This window comes from Urocitellus parryii, chromosome 4, assembly GCF_045843805.1.
Source record: "Urocitellus parryii isolate mUroPar1 chromosome 4, mUroPar1.hap1, whole genome shotgun sequence".
Lineage (NCBI taxonomy): Eukaryota > Metazoa > Chordata > Mammalia > Rodentia > Sciuridae > Urocitellus > Urocitellus parryii.
In genome coordinates, this window is record NC_135534.1 from 185,849,936 (window position 1) to 185,871,010 (window position 21,075).

The window sequence follows — 21,075 nt, forward strand, 5'->3', positions numbered from 1 at the left end:
TCGGGACTACAAGGAGACCAGTCCAGCTCAGGTGGATGGTGAGGTTAATGGGAATGTAGAGGTGGTGCCAGACCATAGGGGCACTTAATTCCAGGAAGAGGACTTTGGAGTTGTTAAGAAACAGACTGAACAGGGAAGACCACCAGCAAGGGGCCTTTTCCCTGTGGAGGTAGCAGGGTTCCTTGGAGCTGTGGCTGCATTCAAGTGCATCTACGGGTCTTCAGGAATAGGTGTATATTAAAAATAGTCAGGAGTAATCATATGGCTGCATAGATTTTTTTCATTCTGATTACAAAAGTTATGTCTCCTCATGATTAAAGGACAACTTGATGACAATTCATAGCATAAAATGTAAGAGTCACCCATAATGCAAGCCCCTGCCCCCCCCATAATAGTCTGAACCAACAGTTTGCTGGAGAGTCATCTCAATATTTGTTTTATTAATGGACAGAGTTTGTTTGGCAATTTTAATTATTTTTACAAAGCTAGGATCATACTACACAAACTATTTTTCTTTCATACATTTTTGCTCTCAGTTGACAGATTCTATCACTTGACTTACTATAGGTTTGAAATTTGATGGTGGGTTTCCTTAAAACAAATAAATAAAAACTATTCTGTTCAAATAATAAATGTTGACTATTTAAAGCCTTCAAGTATTTTTTTAACTTGAAAAAAATGTGATATATGTATTTAAGGTGGACTTCTCAAAATTATAAAAGGCCTTTGAGATTTTGCCAATCAAAAATCCCATTAATTTCATTTTAAGGCTCACTCATCTCAAAACTGAAGTATATCCTCTCTCCCTACTATTTCCTTGAGACCTAATACGTTTTAGATACCAGTAAATGGTCAATAAATTAAATGACCAAGTCCAGATTACAGGCTGTCTAGACTGTTCATAGGAAAGGTCTGAAAATGAGACTTGGCGAGGGATAAATACAAAGTCTGTTGGTAGCTTCTGACCCTTGTATTTACTTCCATTTCTGGAGCTGCCTCACATCCATGTGATTATCAGTTACCGTATCTGCTCCCCACTATAAACTGTGTACTCTTGGGGTCAAAGGCTGCTTCCTATTCACTCTCTGAGCCCTGGTGGTTGGCAGGCTATTTGATAAATATTTCTTAAACTGATTTGAATTTGGGTTGGAAAAGCAACCATATACAAGGAAGGCCAATAAAACAAGGGTTTATGTGTGGAAAAAGCCTGGGAATGTTATTGACTGCAAGTTCAGTTGTGTTACGTGATGTTTGGAAAAAGCAAATGGAATCCAGCTACCTGTGTGCCAGAGTGTGCTCTCTTGCATAGCTTTTCCCTCCTGGAGGTGACACCTGCTGCCCTCATCAACAGCACCCTATCCCTTTAACTTCCTGCCACCCAGGTGACACCTCTTTGGGCAGCTGAGAAGAGAAAGGGCTGCACCTCTTAAATATTTTTGCCTTTTGCTACCTCTTGAATATTTCTGCTTCCTTATTTAATAGTCCCATTTCCTGCTTGCTTTCTGTGTGTTTTCTTCTTCCAGAATGTTCTTTTCTCCTTCCTCCACAATTTTGTTGTGATGCTTGCAGCCTGCCTTTTCTGCTGCGGTTGTGACTGTCATGGTATGGAATTTGGATAGACGAGACTCCAGGAGAGTAACTCATAGACAACTCAGCGAGGGAGGTTTACTTCCGTCCCGACTCTAGTCCTACTGCCCATCCGTGGCAGGACTCACTATAACTGCTCCATCACCAGGGTCTCAGACTCTTTAAATGTTCTCTGACTAGCTGCTCTGAGATGTCCTTCCCTCCCTGACCCAACCACCCAGGTTCTAGGGTTGACCACTTCAGAGGAGCTTTCTCCGACATCCTGGTCTCTAGACTTGTCAGAACCCAGACCTGAATAGCCCTCGCTCTCTTGCATCCTCTGATGGTGGTCAGTCTTCCAGTCTGTTTTCCAGGTTATCTTTGTTAAGCACAAATCTGATGACTTTTAAGAAATCCACATGAGCTTCTTGAGATTTATCCCTGTACAATGTCAATTAACCTGTAAGTATTCCAGGGTATTTTCTTGCAAAGAGATAGGTATTGAGTCACAACAGTGTTCTAGAAGTTGCAGATAGCTGCAGTCTCTCTCTTGCCTGTGCTGGAGTCAGTGGAGTGAGCAGCTGCATGCTTAATAGCTGTGGCAATCACAAATTATTGTACTTGTAAGTTGTGATTTTATTATTACTCTGATTTTACAGTATTTTAAAATTTTGCCCATGGGTAGGTTTTTAATTAGGAATACAGAGAAAAAAAAGATGAGGAAATTCACATCTACCTTGCATGCAAGTAAAACTGATGCCACCAACACTTCTGTTAGAAGAAATGCAGCAATTATGATAACGGAACCACAGGCAGACAGTGAATTGTGAGTGAAATTCCCAACAAACACATTTAAAATCGGTATATTCGATATGTTGTTATGGTAACAATAAAATAAGCTCAGTTTTGCTGATACATTTGCAGTATACTTTTGCATCTTGGTTAAGTCATCTCCATAATGGAGGTTTGGAGGAAAAAAAAAAACTTTAAAAAAAATGAAGTTCAACATTTAAATGAAAGATTCATTTTTTTTAATCTTTTAAAATACTGTTTTTTTAAAATAAAATAAAATACTGTTTTTTTCAGTTACTTTTTGATTAGTTTTATTAATGCATGCCTCTTTTACTATAGCTCTTAATTTTTGACAGTAATTTCTAAATCACAGGGTCTGAGTATGGCAAGTACATGGATGTCACTCACTGTGGGTGGCCAGAGCAGAAAAGAACTTGAGAACTGAGGACAGAGAAGCGGTGATGCTGTGTGAATGAAGGACAGATTTATTTATTTGTTATCAATTTTTTTTCTAAATTCAGATAAAGTTAATACAATGTAAGAGAAAGAAGCTTTATAAACTATGATAAGTTGTACCCCTTGGTAGTGATTTTTATACTCACCTTCATCCCAATAAAAGGAGGTGACCCTACTAGGGCAGGCCAGGTAAAGCAACTGTTAAGAAAGTCTTGAGACCAGCTGAGCCACTGAGTCTCAGGTCTTCTTGCAGACCAGGTGGAGCAGCTCTTATTGTGCTCCTGGATCCAGAAGTGGAGTGTGAGGGTTATTGACAGAAATAGATCTGCAGCATTTGAGTATTCCACAAGCCAGTCTGAGTTCCACCCCGGGCATTCTTGGTTGATGTGGCTCTAGTCAGGACATTCTGGCTCTGGGGAACCACCCCAGCGTTCCATGGAACCTCTTCCCTAACTCATAACAGTTGCTTTTCAGTGGGATTTTGGAGTCATGCTGCAGTACTGGCATCGAGCATGATTCTTGCTGTGTATCACTGGGTTCATTTTGATTGAGCAAATGCCAGAAAGGATCATTTTCACCCAACTGGAGCTAATGAAAATTAGGGGCAAATGATCTTTTTAAAACCAGCTCTCTGCATAGATCATCTTTTCTTCGTAGTCTTCAGATCACCATAGGATGCTGGACTCCTGAGTCTGAGGACCAGCTGGCAGACTGCTGCAGGTTCAAGTCCAGGAAACATTGTTTGTGTTGTAATGGAACATGCAGGCTTAGGCAGGCGATGTTCTGACTAGCTCCATATCAGACACAAGTATCCCTGGATAAATCATTTACCTCCTCTGAGCCTTGATTTTCTAATACATAAAATAGATACATCTATGTTACAGCATTATTTTAAGGATCAAATGAGATAACATGGAAATGCTATCATATTCTATATCACTACCAGAAAACTAGATATTATTAAAATTGTATGGTAGAAGCAAATTTCTTATCAATTTATGATAATTTGTCATTAGCCAGAGATTGGTGAGGTGGTTGTTATTTTGCTTGTGTGTGTGTGTGTTTGATGACAAAGGAAAAAAAATTCACATCTTGCCTTGGAAGCTGAATGAAGTTCCTGTACATTATGATCTTTCTTGGGAGTCCGTAGCCATTCAGTGTTTGGAAAGTGGTGCTTAATCTGGAGCCCTGTTGATATAAACTTGAACTTCAGCACTTAATTGAAACCAAACCACCTACGCAAGAAACTCCTTAGCACTTGATCCCTGGTGGAAAGCATTGACAAGTCCTGTGTCAGACAGCATTCCCATCATTATTTCATCAATGAATATTTTTAATGAATGGTAACTTTCATTTATTGCATGTCTTATAACAGAGTACTTTACAAACACTGTTTCATTTCACTTCATGCACATAACAATTCCATGTGACGAGAACTTATGTGACCAGCTAGCTCCCTGCTGATTTAGGAGGAAGGAAAATAGACACTTTAAGAAAGTTAGTGGTGTGCCCACTATCACCTGGCAGAGTTGGGGCTCTTGTGCTGTTGCCCTGACACCAGGGCTGTTCTGTCTAGTTCCTTCAACCTCATTCTTGGACATGCCTGTTTTTACCCTACAAAGTCTAAGAAAGGTGTCCATAGAAGTCCTAGGAATGTGCTCTGCTTTAGATATCGGAGCTATCCTTGGATCTGACCTCCTGTAAGTTTATTTGAGCAACTGCAGTCTCATCCTCCAGGTCCCTTGACAGAGTGAATATCCCCAGCTGGGCCTCCTCTCCTCACTCACTCTGAGCTGGTGGAGTCTGGGTTTGTCTGTCAGCGTTTTGCTGATACCCTCTGGTGACGTGATCCTGTTGGCTCACTCCGGGGACATTTTGTCTGGGAAAGGGTTGTTCCTTCTTGCTGTTTATTCCTGCTGCCACCTCTGTTTCCTCCTGACGAGGGTCATCAGGGAGTCCGGGCAGAGGAGCCCATGGCCTCTGCTCTTGCCTAATCCTTCTTTTTTTGTCTGTGGCCTTTAAAACTGCTGAGCTTCCCTGGGCAGATCCTCCTGCCTTGGTTTGGGGCTGCTCTCTACCTTGGGCTCTCCTCCGGCCTGAGGACACCCTTCCCTATGCCTCCTCCTCACCACTATTCCTGCTGGGACCATCGCTTACCCCTGGGTCCGCTGCTCCTCCTCCTCTCTGTGTTCCCACTTCCAAATCCATGGAATGGGCTCCTACTCTCCCACTCCTCCACCTCCAGCTCCAGCCTCCGGGCAAGCCCCTCTTCCCTGTCTGCTCCTCCCTTTCTCCACCTGGATCTCTCATTCAGCCTCCTCAAAGGTTCTCAAAGGGAACTCATTAACTCCTTCCCAAACTTCCCCTCTGCCTGACCTTGGAAGACCAGCAGGAATCCTCGGCCCCTTCAGGTTGTCTTGGACCCCTTCCATCAGCCAGTCTGTGGCCTGCCCAGTCCTGGGGTTTACCTTCCTTAACCCTCACCTGCCGCGCACCCTCCTTCCCATCGCCATCTCTCACCTAAACAGTCCTAAGCAAGGGTCAGTTCCTGTGGTCCCCCATCAGCTCTCCATGGCCTGTTTTGAAAACAGTTGGCACCCAGCATTCTCCATGCTGTACCCAGCCTCTCCTCCTGTTAGCTGCCTGCTCTGCTCCCAGGTTCTTTCTGCCCAAATGGAATAGCATCTCTTCCCACCCCTTTGCCTCTCTTTGTGTTTCATTCTCTTTCTTCCAAATCTATGCCTCCAGACCCTACTTGTCCTTTGAGCCTGGTGCAGATTCCTTCACTTCGGTGATGTTCCCAGGTGTGAAACCCGAGGCACTGTGCCTTTCCTCTCTTGAGGACGCCAACCCCACAGTACTGCCAGGAGGCAGCTTGTTAGGGGCAGAGTGTTTGCCACCTTTCTATTCTAAACCCTGGCACAGTGTTTAGGGCTTCCCACCTAGAGTAGATGTCCTGTGAATGTGAAGTGAAAGTTGGTTGTGTCCCATAAGTAGTCATGACAGGAGTTTAAAGCACTAAATCAAGGTTTGAATTTTTTTTTTTTTTTCCCTGACTGTAGAGTCCCGCTGTCTTCTAGCTACACTGCTAACAGCAGATAACGGGCTCCCGTGGGTGTCTGTTCCGTCCTCGGATCACTCGCTTATTTTAATGTGTGTTGTAGTACTCTCCCTAACCACCTGAGAGCTCTTGAGATAGGAGGGCTGATTATCTGTGTCTCTATCAACTGTCTAGCTGATAGTAGACATATTTGTTATGAATCAGGAAGCCATTCGCAAAGAGCTTGTGAATCCAGGAGAACGTTGCATCGCTTCGCAAAATAATTTTTTTTGACCATAGAGTTGAGCCTCATGAGCCCAGGACATATATGTATGAAGTGTCCTTGGATGACGCTTGGATATTAAAACTAAAGAGTAAAATGGAAATCTTGAAACATTTGGGTATTGCTGAGACTCAGTATCCAGGAAAGAGACCAGAGGATCTTGGCTGATGACCAGTAGGTGATGGTTTGCATCGGGTGGATGTGCCACTTGGTTGCCTGTGCTCCCTGTTGCTTTGCACGTGAAGGGATGACAGAGAGCAGCCAAAGAGACGACTGAGTTTCCTTCTTTCTTTTGCATAGGTAGGGACGGTAATCAACTCCAGATGTGAGTGTAACTAGAAACAGTAGGAACTGAATTTTAAGTAACAATTCCAACGCACTAGTAAAATCCAGAGGGGAAGAGTGTTTTCTACTTAACAAAGTATGGAATCCTCGAGGGCTCCTGACGGCACTCCATCCTCTATAGGGAATGGCTGCCAGTGGGTTTTTCTCCATGTGGGAAACCGTTTATACCGAGCTGCCTTCCCCATCTGAGGAGCATTTGGTCAGGGCTGTGGGAACAATTTATAGACATAGAAAAGGTAAAGATGCAAGGCTTCTTTTTCACCTGTTCCCTGCTTACAGTCCTTCACTGGCTGTCTCCTTTGCCTTCAAAGTAAATCCCAAACCGGCATGGGAAGCTGTTCTTGGCACCCGACATGCTCTCTGGGATCTCTCCTGCACCCTGAACTGCAGATGTGCTGAACATCTTGTAGACTCCACGGAGTCACGGAGTCACGCTGCAGGCCCTGATCCTCCTTCCTGGCATGCCCTCTGACACACACTTGTCTTTCCACTTGATTTGCAACCTACAGTGGAAAGAAGGTAGGACACCTCTTGGGGCATGCACACCCCTAGGTTTCTCAGATCGAGTCACAGGCCAGCAGACCTAAGGCATCACCCCTGCTCAGCAGAACCAGATGTTCCCAGGGAAGCCAAGATGCTCTCATTAGTCATGAAATAAAATCCAAAAATCCATGCAAGTTTGGAACCAAATCCTTCCATTATAGCAGGGAGAACTAGACAATCCACCCATACATAGCTCTGTAGGCGAGTTAGCAAAACAGTGTTATCAAGAAAGGAGATGAGGATCGGGAGTAGAAAGGATCAGGGTTGAAGTGTCAGGCAGGGTGTCTGGGGAGGGAATTAGCGGGGGATAGGAATGGTTGGTGCCACACCTATATGACACCAAGAATTTTGCTCAAAGATGGAGGCAATCTTGAAAAAAAAATTTTAAAAAGAAAATGACCCCCGAAGGGTTGTCAGGCAGGTCAGTTCGGTTTGGGAATTCAATTTTCTCTGACAGGTCTTTTTGCAGTAAGGTGATCTATGACCACCGTGTTGTTATCTAACAAAATGGGGGTTAATCCTTCAGTCTGTGGCATTATTTAGGTCAGGCCCACCTTTGAGCTGAATCCAGTCCCACAGTCAATCCCCGACCCCCTCCCCACTTCAGCCATCTCCATCTACAACTTCAGCAGGTGGGCTGCTGCCCACAGTAGCCTTGGTTTTGGTTTTTCTCAGAATCAACCAGTCAGCAAGTAGCTGCAGAGGATGTACCTTGTGCCTAGATCTGAGACGAGTATTATACTGTTGACAGCAATGTCAGAGAGCTTCGCTGACCCCGCAGTCCAGTTAAGAAGACCACATTCTTTCATCTGTAGTAAACTTTAATTCAGGGCAAAATTTATATGATACAGGCTTGACTGCTGTGGAACTCTGGGCCTTGCAAGGGCTCCCTGTGTGCCAGGCCCTATTCTTCACACATGGCTCTCATATAAAGTGAACAGTGTCACCTTTTCCATTTGACCAGTGAGGAACCAGACAGAGGTTAGCTTGGTTGGGAGTCTCAGCAGGACTACGAGGAGGCGTAAAAACCCGTTCTAGAGAGCTGAAGATGATCTGATTCCCATTTGCCTCCTCAGTTTCCCTGTCTATGAAATAGGAGGCAGTAATTCCATAAGGATGTGGTGAAGGTCAACAACAGGAGATTTTATGAAAAGCACCCAACACGGTTGCTAGAGGCAAAGTCAGCTGAGATGGTGCAAAGTGAGGCCTGGGTGCCCTGCCTGATCCTTGCAGCTTCCCGGAAGCTGATGTCCTGCCCCTGAGCCCAGCATCACTGAGCAGTGCTCCTGTGGGTGAGTCTGGAATGGGTGGAGGAACTCAGAACCTACCGCTTTAATGGTGATGAAAAATATAGCTTAACCCAGAGTGAGGATTTTCTTCCACTGCATGGAAATAGGTGAAAATAAAAGAAAAAAAGGGTAAGAAACCCACTGGGTTTGTTGGTTCAGAGACTCTGGCTCGGGGACAATTTTAGAATAGCTTTGTGCTTTGAAGTGTGGCTGCTCAATCCTGTCCTGACCCACCATCGCCTGTCTCCCCTGATTTCCATACCGTCACCTAGAGCTCTCTGTGCATCTAAATATATATTCTTATACCCAGATGTGCTCTTTCTTCCCGATTCATCCTTTAAGAAATCTCCACAATGGTTTCCCGTCTGGGCTGTGACAGCCCGGTTCGTCGCCAGCCGTACATTGTGACCAACTCCTTGAAGTCGGTAGGCGTCTTCCGTGCACTCGGGTCTTGAGGAGGACGCACCATGGCTTTGCGTGCGGCCTGTGAGCTCTGAATGCCGTCTGAGGTTACTCGCACACTCTGTGGTGGAGGCCAAGTCACTTATATAAAGAAGCTTTTGTAGTCGTCGCTTTTCGTTGGATTTTTGCAGTGTGGTAAAGACATCTATATGATCTCAACGAACAGCAGGAAACATTACTTCCTCATCACACAATTCAAAAGAGTCACAGGTGAATTATGCATCTGGTATTGTAAGAGCTTCTCAATTAACAATGGCAGATGCCACCCAGAGGTTCCTGGAAAAAAAAAAAAAATTACGAAAAGGCTCCTTCCCCACACAGTCATTTGTTTCTTCTGCATATTTCCAGCCTGCTTCAAGGAAGGTTTTTAAAAATACAGGCTTTGGGTCACTAATCCAGCTTAGTGAAGAAGGAACACCTGTAATGTTTCCTGATGGCACTGGCAGAAAAAGAACATGTTTTTGAAACTGGGGCATTCAGGAGCCCCGGGTTATGTCCCTGTTTCTCCATCGACTGGATAACATGAAGCTCTCTCTGCATTTCTGAGCCACCACAAAATCCTTGTGCAAAACGAAGAGTCTCTATGTTACACGTCTGAGATGAGAGTGTGTTCCTAATGTGGGATAATGGGTAAAACGTCTTATACAGAGAAAATATACTAAATACCTGAAAATAATCCAAGAGTATCTTCTTGTCAGTTGTCCAGGGTTCTCTTTGCATGGTCTTGGCTTTGGCTTTGGAAAAGTCATGGTGTACTGAATGCTTCTTACTGTATTACGCCTGAGCATCTCAAAAATACCTATGTCTACCAATGGATGCAGAAAGGAGGGAGAAAGAGCAGATTGTCTGCATGTGGAATCGTCTAAAGCATCTTCCAGATTTCCTGAGGTCATCTGTTTCATCAGAGCATTGTTGACTCAGATCTGGCTGGTTTAGGGTCACAACCAGAAATTAATTCCTTTGGCTTCTTGGGATGGCCATGGATTCTGAATTTCTTTGCTTTTGAATTCCAGTGTTAAGATGCCATTGTCTAGATACTTAAAAATGATCTAGGCTGGTTTTAGTAAAAGTGGATCAGTGTTTCAGTGGGAAAGTTCTATTAAAACTTAGCATCCGAAAGAGAGTGGCATTTGGTCAATTGGCTTTTCCTTTGAAATCAGGTTTTCTAGACCACTGTTGTCAGTTTGAACTCTTTGGATGTTTACAACAATGTTTATTGAGCACTCATTTTAGGACATGCCTTAGGCTAAATTCTGGGGGATGTCAACTTCTAAAAAAGACAAAAAGTCATAGATAGATGGATGCATGCTTGGGTCGCCTACTATCAAAGAGATCGTAGTCTAATGGGAGTGAAACAATCTCCATATAGCATGATGAATACTATATGAGAGACCCAGAGTAGGAATTGAGTAAGTGTATCCAGAAGAATTGAGGAAAATATCACAGTGATAGCAAATTTAAATTGAGTGCCCTCTGATGGATTAATTAGAGTATCTCAGACTGAAAAGACTAAGGTTATCGTAAGAAAGTGAATATTAGAAAAGGCCGCTAGTGTGGGGACAGTGTGGTTGCAGGTTAGAATAGATCCGGGGAGTTGAAGGAAGGCTGAGCACCATTGGTCAGTGTGGGCTTTTTCCTGTAAGATCCTGGTATCAGGATCACACTTGCATTTTAGAACAGAAAAGAACCTTAGGGGAAAACGAAAATGGAATATAGGAAACCAGTTAGGAACATGAAGAGCTGTGAGGACCTGGACATTTGCAATGGTAGTAGACTAGTGAGTGGACCACAGAGAGACCTTTCTAGAAGGTTGCCTAGCAGATCTTTCTGACTTGTGGAATGTGTAGAAAGAAGGAGGGAAATGCATCTGGAATTTCCTCTGATTTTTGTTAACTGGGTAGGAGTGACATTGAAGAGGTAGACACAGAAAGGTGAATGGATTCTTCAAGGCCCAGGAGACCAGTTATGGTGGTGCACATTTGTAATCCCACTGACGCAGGAGCCTGAGGTGGGAGGATTGCTAGTTCTAGCCTAGCCTAAGCAATTTAGCAAGATTCTGTCTCAAAAAAAAAAAAAAAAAAAGACCTAGCAAATCCAAAGTCTAGCCGTTCTTGGTGTCTTGTGTCGGGGGGGTTTCCCTTGGAATCCAGAGTGACATGAAGTTACATGTGAAATTAGGCCTTTGAGAGACTTTCAATGAATTTAAGTATGATGGGGAACAAAGGAAAAGAGTGGCCTTTTTTTGGTATATTTTCGTAGTTTTGAAGACTAATATTCTTGGTGGTTGTTTTTTTTCCTCACCTACTCCCTGATCATATTTCAAGGTTTTGTTTTCACTCATCAGAACGACAGGAAGTTTTCAGTGTGTGTTTCCTTCACGTTTGGCCTCAGCCTTATTTTCAGGATTAGAGGCTTGTTTTTCCGTTTGCTCCATGACAACCAAGCTGAGAATTCCTATATATAGTCATCCAGGGTCCATTGTCCCCAGGCCATTGTGTCATAATCTTGTGCATCCAGGCCCGAGAACTCCCATTGATAGCAGAAGACAAGAAGGTGCCAGAGTCTTTGGCCTGGAGAGCATTTCAGGGCATAATCAAAAGAAGGAAATAAAAGAGTGTCAATGTCTCTAGAGAGTCCTGTTCCTCTCCAGACATTGTCCAGAATGGACATGGTTTGTTTCTAAATGTTAGTTTTAAATGCAGTTTCCTTTGGGAGAGGTCCATAGACAGAGGATGTGTTTGAGGTTCTTCAGAGGAAATAATGGCATCAGTAGCCAGTTGCTCTGGAGATTCATAGGTGTCCTGGATGCTGGATTTCACTCTGCTCGTGGCAGAGTGAGCAGTGAGTATCTCGAGAAGGAAAGAGAGTTGAATCAAGGTGCAGAGGTATCAGATAGATCCTAAGACATTTTTTTTAAGTAAGTAGACTCAGTGAATCATCTTGACAGCTCTCTGCTACGTACTGTTTTAGTAACTCTAAATATGTGTAGTAACTACACATACATATGGTTGTGAGAGCTGTCCACACATTTAACCCAGCAGACATTTTCTTAAGTGCCTTTCCACCACTTAGAAGCACTTGAAATACATCAGTGAAAAAAGCATCAAGAATCTTGGCCCTTGCGGCGCTTACATTACAATTTATAGGCAGAAACAATACCTCATGTGCCTTCCTAGCCACAGTGGTCCGCAAATTCAATCCAGCACATATTTCAGTAAGTACCTTAATTAAGTAATTATGATGATAATTAAACTGTATTAAATTTGTAAAGAACCTGACATATTATCTTGTCTAAAGGCACTGAAAAAAAAATTATGTGGTTAAAAAAACATGGAAGATGAAATTTACCCTCTTAACTAAATTTTAAATATACCTTCAAGTCTTGTTAACTACATATAAGCACACTGTTGTGCAGCAGACCTCTAGAATTGTTTTTTTCATCTTGCAGGACTATAATTCTATACCCATTGCACAACAGCGCCTCATTTTCTTTAGCTTCTAGCCAGCGGCTATCCCCATTCTACTTTCTGTCTCTGTGAGTTTGACTATTCTAGGCAAGGTCCCTTCACAGAGTGGAATTGAGCAAATTTTGTCCCTTACTTCTGGCATATTGTCGTCTACTTTTATCCATTTTGTGAGCATATGACCAGATTTTCTTCTTTTTTTAAGGTTGAATAATACTCCATTGTATGTGTGCGTTTTCTTTTTCCATTGATCTGTGGGCAGACATTTGGGTTGTTCCCACCTCCTGGATATTGTGAATAATGTCGTAGTGAGCATGGAGTGCCATTATCTCTTCCAGATTCTAATCTCAGCACTTTTGAATCAATGCACAGAAGTAGGGTTGCTGGATCATATCGTAGTTCTGTCTTCCATTACTCAAGGAACCTCCATGCTGATTTCCACAGTGGCCACCCATTTTCATTTCCAACAACAATGGCGCACAAAGTTTCTGGTTTCTCCACATCCTTGCCAACACTTTCCTTCTGTTTTTTGTTTGTTTGGATACTGCCATTCTGACCAGGGCATCTTTTCTTGAAAGCACATTAAGCATTTTATTTTCACTGTTTAAAGTATATTCCTTCTCCAGGAGGATGGAGGGTCCCACCCGTGCATTTGAGGCTAAGTCCTTGGGCAGGAGTCCTGCTTTCTCTCCAGCGTGAACCCTACTCTCCTTCATTGCATCAGGTGCCGTTTCCAGTTTCAGTTTCGTTTGGGTGGAACGAGAATTTAGAACTTGTAGATTTTTATGTTTTCAGTCTTCTATAGATGCTCTCACCAAAATGTGTTTTGACAGTATTTTTTTTTTAGCAACTTAACTTTATCGAGTCTTTCCAGAGCCTTCAATGTAGCTGTCGTAGAAATAAGTTTACACCTATATTTCATCATCTCCTAAGATATTAATTATATTGAATAAACACAGTAATATAATGGGGATAAAGAAGTTTAGGGACAAATACAACTGATTGTTGATGGCATTAACTCATCTGCTAGATCAGTGTGGATGGGCCTGCTGGAGAATGGTGCACCACGCCAGCTCAGACTCCATAGTGGCTCTGGGTCTTCCTCAGTCAGACGTCTTAAGGTGTGGGTCATTGGCTGGCCAAGGTTTTGAAGGAGATTCTTAAGAAGACTCGTAAAGGTATATAAGAGGTATAATGAGATCAAGGTTAGAATCACGATGTGTATGTGTTAGAAACATAGAGGATAACAAAGAGTTCTGTTCGGGTTATTGTAAAAAAGTCTTCACAAAAGAGGTGGCTTTTTAGCTGAGGAATTTGCCAGAGTAGAGAAAGAGGAAGAACAGTAAATAGTCATGACCAAGGACCCCGTGATGAAATATGCAATATGTGTAGGGTCAGAAGTGAGCCAGGCATGTGGCTGCAGACCTGGGCTGGACCAGCTAAATGATGGAGGCATTATTGGCAACAATGTATCGTTATATCATAATCATATAAGTGGTATGTTGTTATGTCTGTGGTATGTATGCTGGCCAAACTAGAATAGACCTTAACAGAAGGAAAACTGAGTAGGAGGCTTTAAGAGCTGCCCATGTATGACGTGAGAACCCAGAGGAACAATGGGTGGGGAAGGCCAGGAAGTCAAGAGGAAAATGAGCCATGGTGGATCATGAGCTAGGTCTCCAGCACATGGTTAGATGTACTGCCACAGGAAACAGAGAAGTCTGACAGCTCAAAGAACCTCAGTTTGAGCCAGGTCTGGTGATGCGTGCCTATAATCCCAGTGGCTCAGGAGGCAGAGGCACAGCAGGATTGCAAGTTCAAAGCCAGTCTCAGCAATTTAGCAAGGTGCTAAGCAACTCAGTGAGACCCTGTCTCTAAATAAAATACAAAATGGGGCTGGGGATGTGGATCAGTGGTCAAGTGCCCCGAGTTCAATCCCTAGCTCCCCCCGCAAGAAAAAAAAGAAAGCCTCAGTTTGAGTTTGAACAAACAAGTGAGCTATCCTCTAATGTTGAGAATACACAAGGGGATATTGGGAATGATGGCAGTTCTCAACGTGATGGAGGGTTTGGGGAGTCCATCAGACCTACATCTTGAAACAGCTTTCAGCTTTGGATGGAAGAAAAGGATCATCGCACTCAGTGAGTTCCCACTGCCGCAGAATTCTCTGTTCTCTACAGCTGCCTGGGCCACTGTCACATACACAGAAATACGTATAAGACTATCTTTGTCCTTTGCCTAAGTTTATCAGCAGTTGTATGATAGAGGCTGCGTGCCATTCCCAGTGTTTCATGGCTGTTAACTGAAGTAGGTCTTTAGCTGCTCTTTCGTGATTGTATGCACCTTTCTCAAATTTTCTGTAGTTTCTTCACTAGAGATGTAGTGTTCTATATTTCCTGCTTATGTGAGTTCCACCCCCTCCACTTTACTTTGGGCATCTGCAAAATTTTTGGTTCAGTTGCCTATAGGAAACATTCTATTTCTGGTTGCTTATGCTGCCAATCTTTAGTTGCTAAATAGTCTGCTTTTCTGAAGAAAACGACAACCTATGGATCATGAGCTTTCTACACAATTTTAGAACATGGGGGTTTTAAGCAGTGCTGCACACCATTTACCCCACTCTCCCCATGCATATGTTTTTCTGTTTAGATTCATTCTCTTCTACCCCTAATCTTTATTTCTTTGTCCTAGGGCGATTAAGTCACTCTTGTCATTGTTATAAGAGCGTACATGGTTACGTGTTTAGTTTCCCATTAGTTTCTACAAAATGTACGACTTAAGGTTCAAGTGTAGTGAATCGAGCTTTTCGGTTTCTGCAGTTTGCTGTCATTAACAGTCATTAATACCATTTATTAATGGGACTTGGGGTTCTCTGCACTTCCTTTCCCCTTCTTCACTCCCACATTCTGTCAGTCACCACATGCTGATGATTTTCCCTTCATCCCCTACAATTCATTTTTTACATGGTATATAATCAATTATTTTCATGTCTTTCTGACTCAGTGAGTTGCTGGAGGGCAGGGATCAAGCATTACTGTCCCAGAACAGGCTCTCCTATTTACTTAGATGCTCAATAAATATTTGCTGAATGAGTGGGTGTACTGTCATCATTTGCCCCTGGCCACTTCTAAAATCTGCTTGTCTAAAATTCTTTTGTCTTTTTTTTTTTTTTTCCTCTTTTTCCCTGATACTTGATTCATACTGTCTTCCAAATCTTTCCCCAAAATGAAGCTCAAATGTAATTGAATGTGGTCACTGGCTCGGGTACTCCTGCTCCCCCTTAGGTACCTTGCTCCCTCTCCCCTTCCTTTGTGGCCTCAAGGCAAAGCTGCAGAAATTCAAGAACTGGCCTTGGGTATGGCTTCCTTTTTGTTCTCCTCTGAGGCTCCCACAATTTACTGCCCAATTGATTCTCACTCTTCCTGGTGTCTTCCTTAATCTTCCCGTAGTTATATTTGCCTGTTACTGTTCATTTGTTCTCTTTGCCTCTTTTGTTCCTTCAATCAATGAAAGTTTGCTAAACAGAAAGAAGGCCTGAATTTTCCTAACAAGCAACTGCTTGGCTCCCCCCCCCAACCTGCCCTCCACAGGGTCTGAGTTCTCCCAGGCACTGCTCACCTCTTCTTTGACCTTGACTCTCAGAGTCAGCACATGACCTGGCACAGAGACAGTGGTAACCCACACCTGTGGCTACCCGGAAATCCTCATTCTCTCAAGCTTTTTGTTCTTCTAGGTTGACTTTTCTGTCTTTGCTTTTATAAAGTTCAGATTTCTTAGGATTGTTTCTGCAGTGGAGGAAAAGAAAAAAAATCTTATTGATACTCACCTGGGTTTGGCTGGTATTTGGGGGATCTGGAATTAGCGAAAAATCTCCCATTTCTGTAGGAACCTAAATAAGAGGAAGGGTTGGGAGAGCCCATCTGGAATTCAGCTCTATCTTGGTAAAATCCCAGGCTGGCCTATTTGTGTCCTTGACATTCCCAGCTAAATCCCATCTGAGGAATTCCAGAGGATTATTATTCAAGGACCATCTATCAAGCATCTACCTAAAGCATGGCATTGAGACAGTTCTGGGTGTTTTGAAAGCCTTCAAGCACAGTGTGCTTCTAGAAATGTCACCTGTGTTGTTTTTATAAAGCATTTTGAGATTTTTGGATATTTTTTTTCCCCACAAATATTGCTGGGTTTATTTTTTCCCTACCTATTCCACCATGTTTATGTCCGTGTTTTCTTTTGCATTGAGTTTTAATGTTGTGGTCTGTTAGCATTCATATCTAGCCTAATATTATTAACTATGTCCACCTCCCCATGACTTTGCCCTCCTTATCTCTGCTGCATCTTTGTTGCTGAGAGAGCTCACGTGATCTTTGTCCTGGGTCCCTAGAGGTCGCCTTCAGGTACAGATGCCTAGTAGCCAGAGCTCAGGTTCTGTAGTTAAACGGATCTTTGTTCAGGTCCTCCCTCTGAATCATGGTAGATCTTGCGTGACTAGCCATCCTCAGCTTCAGCTGTCTCTTGGGTAAAACGGGCATGGGGATCCGATTATATTGCATACCATCATTATGAGAATCAATTGCCGGCTATGCAGTAAATTTCTAATGTTATAGGCACTGTGACGTAGTCCATGCTAAAATTACACTTTGATCCTGATTGTGTAAAGTATAACTCTTCTTATTATTGACAATTTACAAAATAGGTGTGTGTGTGTATATGTGTGTGTGTATACATATACATATATAACGAAAGTAAATGTAATTTACAAAACTTTGTATATAAATAAAGTTACAAGTCAGGGCACTGAACTTTTCTCAGACTGTAGGTCTCTGGGCTGGTGGGGTGGAGATGTATGTTACACTAAGCCGTGATCTGTTTTTAAAGGTGAACCACCTTTATCTTAGGCTTTGCTGTCAGCTGCAGTCTAGATACCACAGGTCACTTGAGTGACCCCACTGTTGGGTGCAGAATCTCCCACTGAATTCACGACCGAGTGCTTCAGTGGCTGCGTTTCCCAGAAGTTTGTCTCTCCCAACACACTTTTCTTTCCCTAAGCTCGGAATAAAACGAAATAGTCTTAATGATGATTTTTAACTTATGTGACATGCCCTTGTTGCTAACAATCTGTTTTGCCTTCCTAACCTGGGTACAGAATGACCCTTTTCCTGCCTGTGAGGCTATGCCTCACGAAAAAGACAGAATTTTATGTTGCTTAGCAAGTGGGCTTTTTTAAGATCAGCGGAATCATACACACTCACATCTTTGTCACTTTAGTGCCCAAAGTGCTAAAATCGTACATTATTCACAAACTCTAAGTGAGAGAGAGGACTGAGAATATTGGCACCAGAGAGCAGAGTGGAGTTCAGAGAAGCCCCACAGTGCCCTGCCCTGGCCATTATCACAGCTGTATCACAAATGGTAGGGTTTGCTGCTTTTTCTAAATACAACTGTCCACCTGATTTTAACCAGGAGGAAAATACAAGTTTCTGGTGTAGAGGCACACAGCTGTTCCTTTTGCATTGCCATTTAAGGGAGGTGAAACTCCTTTCTTGGAAGGCTTTGCCTGAGACCTCCTGCATTTTATTCTCAAGTTTTCTGTAACATATAAATACTAGAGTTAAAATGTAGAATTTGTTTTTTGAGACGGATAGACTAATAGGCAGTAGACCCTAAAGACAAGGAAAACATAACAACTGAAAGGAGACGCTTCTCCCGGAGGGGTCTGCCTAAGAGATGACTGCATGATCTGGGTCAGGGATGGGTGACGGGGAAGGGGACATCAACTCACCTGGCTTGCTGTCTAACTGGGAGCCGTTCATTTCTTCATAGCTCTGCTGGGAAGGGATGGGAGCTGCCAGGTGCCTGTTGTCTGAGGTGTGAGCCAGCGTCCACGCTGACCTGGGAGGCTCCCTGAGGCGCGTGCCATGTCACAGAGGGAGCATGTTGAGAAGTAGACCTTTCCGTGGGATGTTTGATTTGGTTCCCGGGTAGATTTGTGGATGGTGGATAGACCTCAAGCAGCAGGACCTGGCTTTGGCCTTGTTGATGACAGGGTTGCTGTTCTGCAGTGCTGAGTGCAAAGTAGGACCCATGCTACTGAGGGAAGAGAGGCTTTCTAGGAAGGCCGGTGTGCAGTCAGTGCTCCACCTGGACCAGAGAGGTGGGGTGTGCTTTGTGCTTCACTGTGCGTGTGTTTTGAGCCGAATCTGGTCTTGAGGGTTTAAATAGAAAACATTCCGAGCCGTCCTAGAAATGGTAAACAAACCTGCTATTGAAAGAGAGAATGAGGAGTTGACAGTTGCATTGTTGTGATCCTGAGTGGGTTCATCAGAGAGGGTAGAGGAATAAAGAAGGAGGAGATAAAGGAACCGGGGAAAATGAATTCCATGTGTCATCCCTTTCTCTCTTTGTCTTCCGTTTACACCTGGTAATGAACCCATGGAGGCTTGGAGAGATTGTTCAAGTTTCCTTTTGTTTTATTTTTTTTGTGTGGCGGGTTTGTTTACAATTTCCAGTGGGGTTTTTCATGATCTTAAGGAATATGAATTGAGGTGGGGGGGGGGGCGGGAGAACGAGAAGGGAAGGTGTTTGAGTGTTTTGAAGACGGGAGGTGGCCCACCATCGGGGAGGCCGATCTGCCTCTGTCCTTCTTCTCCACGAGGCAGAGGGGATGGATGCTTCTGGTCTCATCAAGTATGGGTTTACAGAGTCTTTCCGTGTCCCGCCTCGGGGAATCATGCTTTGGAAAATTAAGTGTCCATCAAATCAGGAGGAGACTTGTACGGTTTCCGTCCCCTTTCCCCCTTGCTTTTTTGAAGGGCTTAAGAAAAGAGCCCTTTGTTTTCTTTTCAGGGAAACTTACACTGAAATTCTTCTGTGTGGTACTCACAGGCTTCATCTGTGTCTTTCCTGGGCAGCTGCAGGTTGCGCAGGACAATGTGGAATTCTGAACCTTCACTTTCACAGCTGAGCCGTGCAAAAAGGCTCGAGACTGTTCTTTTACTTTTTCTCTCTCTCTCTTTTTAATTTTTTAAAATTTTTATTTCTCCCTCTTTCTCTCTCTCCTCCCTCCCTTCCTCCCTCTCTCCATCTCTCTTTTGTAGCAGCTCTGAGCTTTCCCCTCCTCCATCCGGATCAGGTTTCCCCACCACGTGCCACTGAAGCTCCTAGGGTTGAGATGTGTGCCTGTCGTTTCCGACATGTTCCTCGGAATTGCAGACTTGAAAATATCTTTCAGAGAAACTTGTTTGGAATTTCATTTTAATGGGATTTATGAATAAATCTCCATCTTAATGCTGACTAAGCTTTAAACATCTATTCCAGGAGAACACTATCGGATTTTTATATTTTAAAATTTAAATCACTTCACTGTGAAGACATAAAGCATTTTTATACTTGCATGAGTGCCATGTGCTTGAGCATTTCTGTTTAGAGACTGAATTTTTTTTTTTTTTAATCTGGTGGGCATGAATAATTCTCAGCTGCGGTGGAGGAGGAGCTGTTGCTCTGTCCCCTGTCCCTGCCCCTGTGTGCATTGCATGGGTTTATTTATCTCACCCACTGGAACGGGTATTCTGTGGCAACCCGTTGCCATTCAGCAATTTCCTTTAGAAAAAAAAAAAAAAAACCAACAGTTTACTTTCTTCCTTCACTTTGAAACCTTTAACCTCAGAATTTTATTTTTAAATACCGGGGGCCCTCAAAGTCAGATTCAAAAGAGGAGTCACTTCCTCCAAACACGCATTTCCCAGATCTGTTGTAGAGTTTAGACAACGGCGGCAAGAGATGGGATCCTAGCCATCGCGCTCAGATTAAGGCTTAGAGCTAATCAGATGATGCTGATGGAGGGTGAAGACTTTCAGTTAGAAGACGAGCTAGTTCTGGGGGGTCTGTGGTGTAGCAGGTGACTGCGGTTCATAGCAAGGCATCCTGTACTCGAGATGTGCTGAGGTCTTCGGGCTGATCTGCACACACCAGAAAATGGCAACCAGAGGAGGAGATGGATGTGTCAATTAACTGGATTGTGGTCCTCATTTCACAGTGCATATGTGTATCCGACCATCATGTCGCATGCCCTAACTACATACGTGTTTAGCTTGTCAGTTACACCTCCGTTAACCAGGGGGAAACTCCAGGTTGTGGGTGTCCAAGCTCCAGCCTCGACCGCGTGCTCCGTGCCCGTGTCATTTTCCCTGTCTCTCCACAGACTCCTCGTACTCAGAGCCCCCAGACGTTCAGCAGCAGTTGAACCACTATCAGTCAGCCGCCCTGGCGAGGAACAACAGCCGTGTTAGCCCTGTGCCTCTCTCCGGGGCCTCGGCTGGCACCGAGCAGAAAACCGAAGCTGTTCTTCACTGCGAATTCTGTGAATTCTCTTCTGGCTACATCCAGAGTATCAGGCGCCATTACCGGGACAAGCATGGTGGAAAGAAGCTTTTCAAGTGCAAAGACTGCTCCTTTTACACAGGCTTTAAGTAAGTGGCATGAAAACCTCTGTGAAAAGCACAGTGGCTGCCCTGGCTCCACCCCCCCAGCGCCTCCTTCCCTTACCCACCTGGAGCTCAGGGAAGGCCCCACCCACTAGATGATGTGGAGGTTGGGTTCAGTCTTTACACAGGGAAGCTAGTTTCAGAAGACGGCCTTGGATTTACCCAGGGAGGAAAAGCTACGTCAAAACGAATTTGTTTAAAAAATCAAAGCAAATGGGCTCCTGAATAGTAGGAGCTTGCAACAAAGGATTTCACTGGCCCAGTGCATAGAGAAGTAAGTGTTTTTCTTTCATGGAACAACCTCTGCACCCCCCCCCCTTTTTGAGGGGAGGATAAATTATATATGTATTTT

General features: G+C 43.7%; 1 protein-coding gene across 7 annotated transcripts in view; it reads left to right on the forward strand.

Annotated features, from left to right (window-relative positions):
• The window catches only part of Znf462 (zinc finger protein 462), a 137,292-nt gene that overhangs the window by 82,575 nt on the left and 33,642 nt on the right, over window positions 1-21,075 (forward strand). For all 7 annotated transcript variants that reach the window (XR_013343442.1, XM_026391109.2, XM_026391108.2 and 4 more), the window contains one exon: window positions 20,441-20,708. Coding sequence is in view for 6 of the 7 variants with exons in the window: in XM_026391109.2 (XP_026246894.2) it covers window positions 20,441-20,708 (268 nt within the window). In the remaining variant the exon portion in view is untranslated. The remainder of the gene's footprint in view (window positions 1-20,440; window positions 20,709-21,075) is intronic.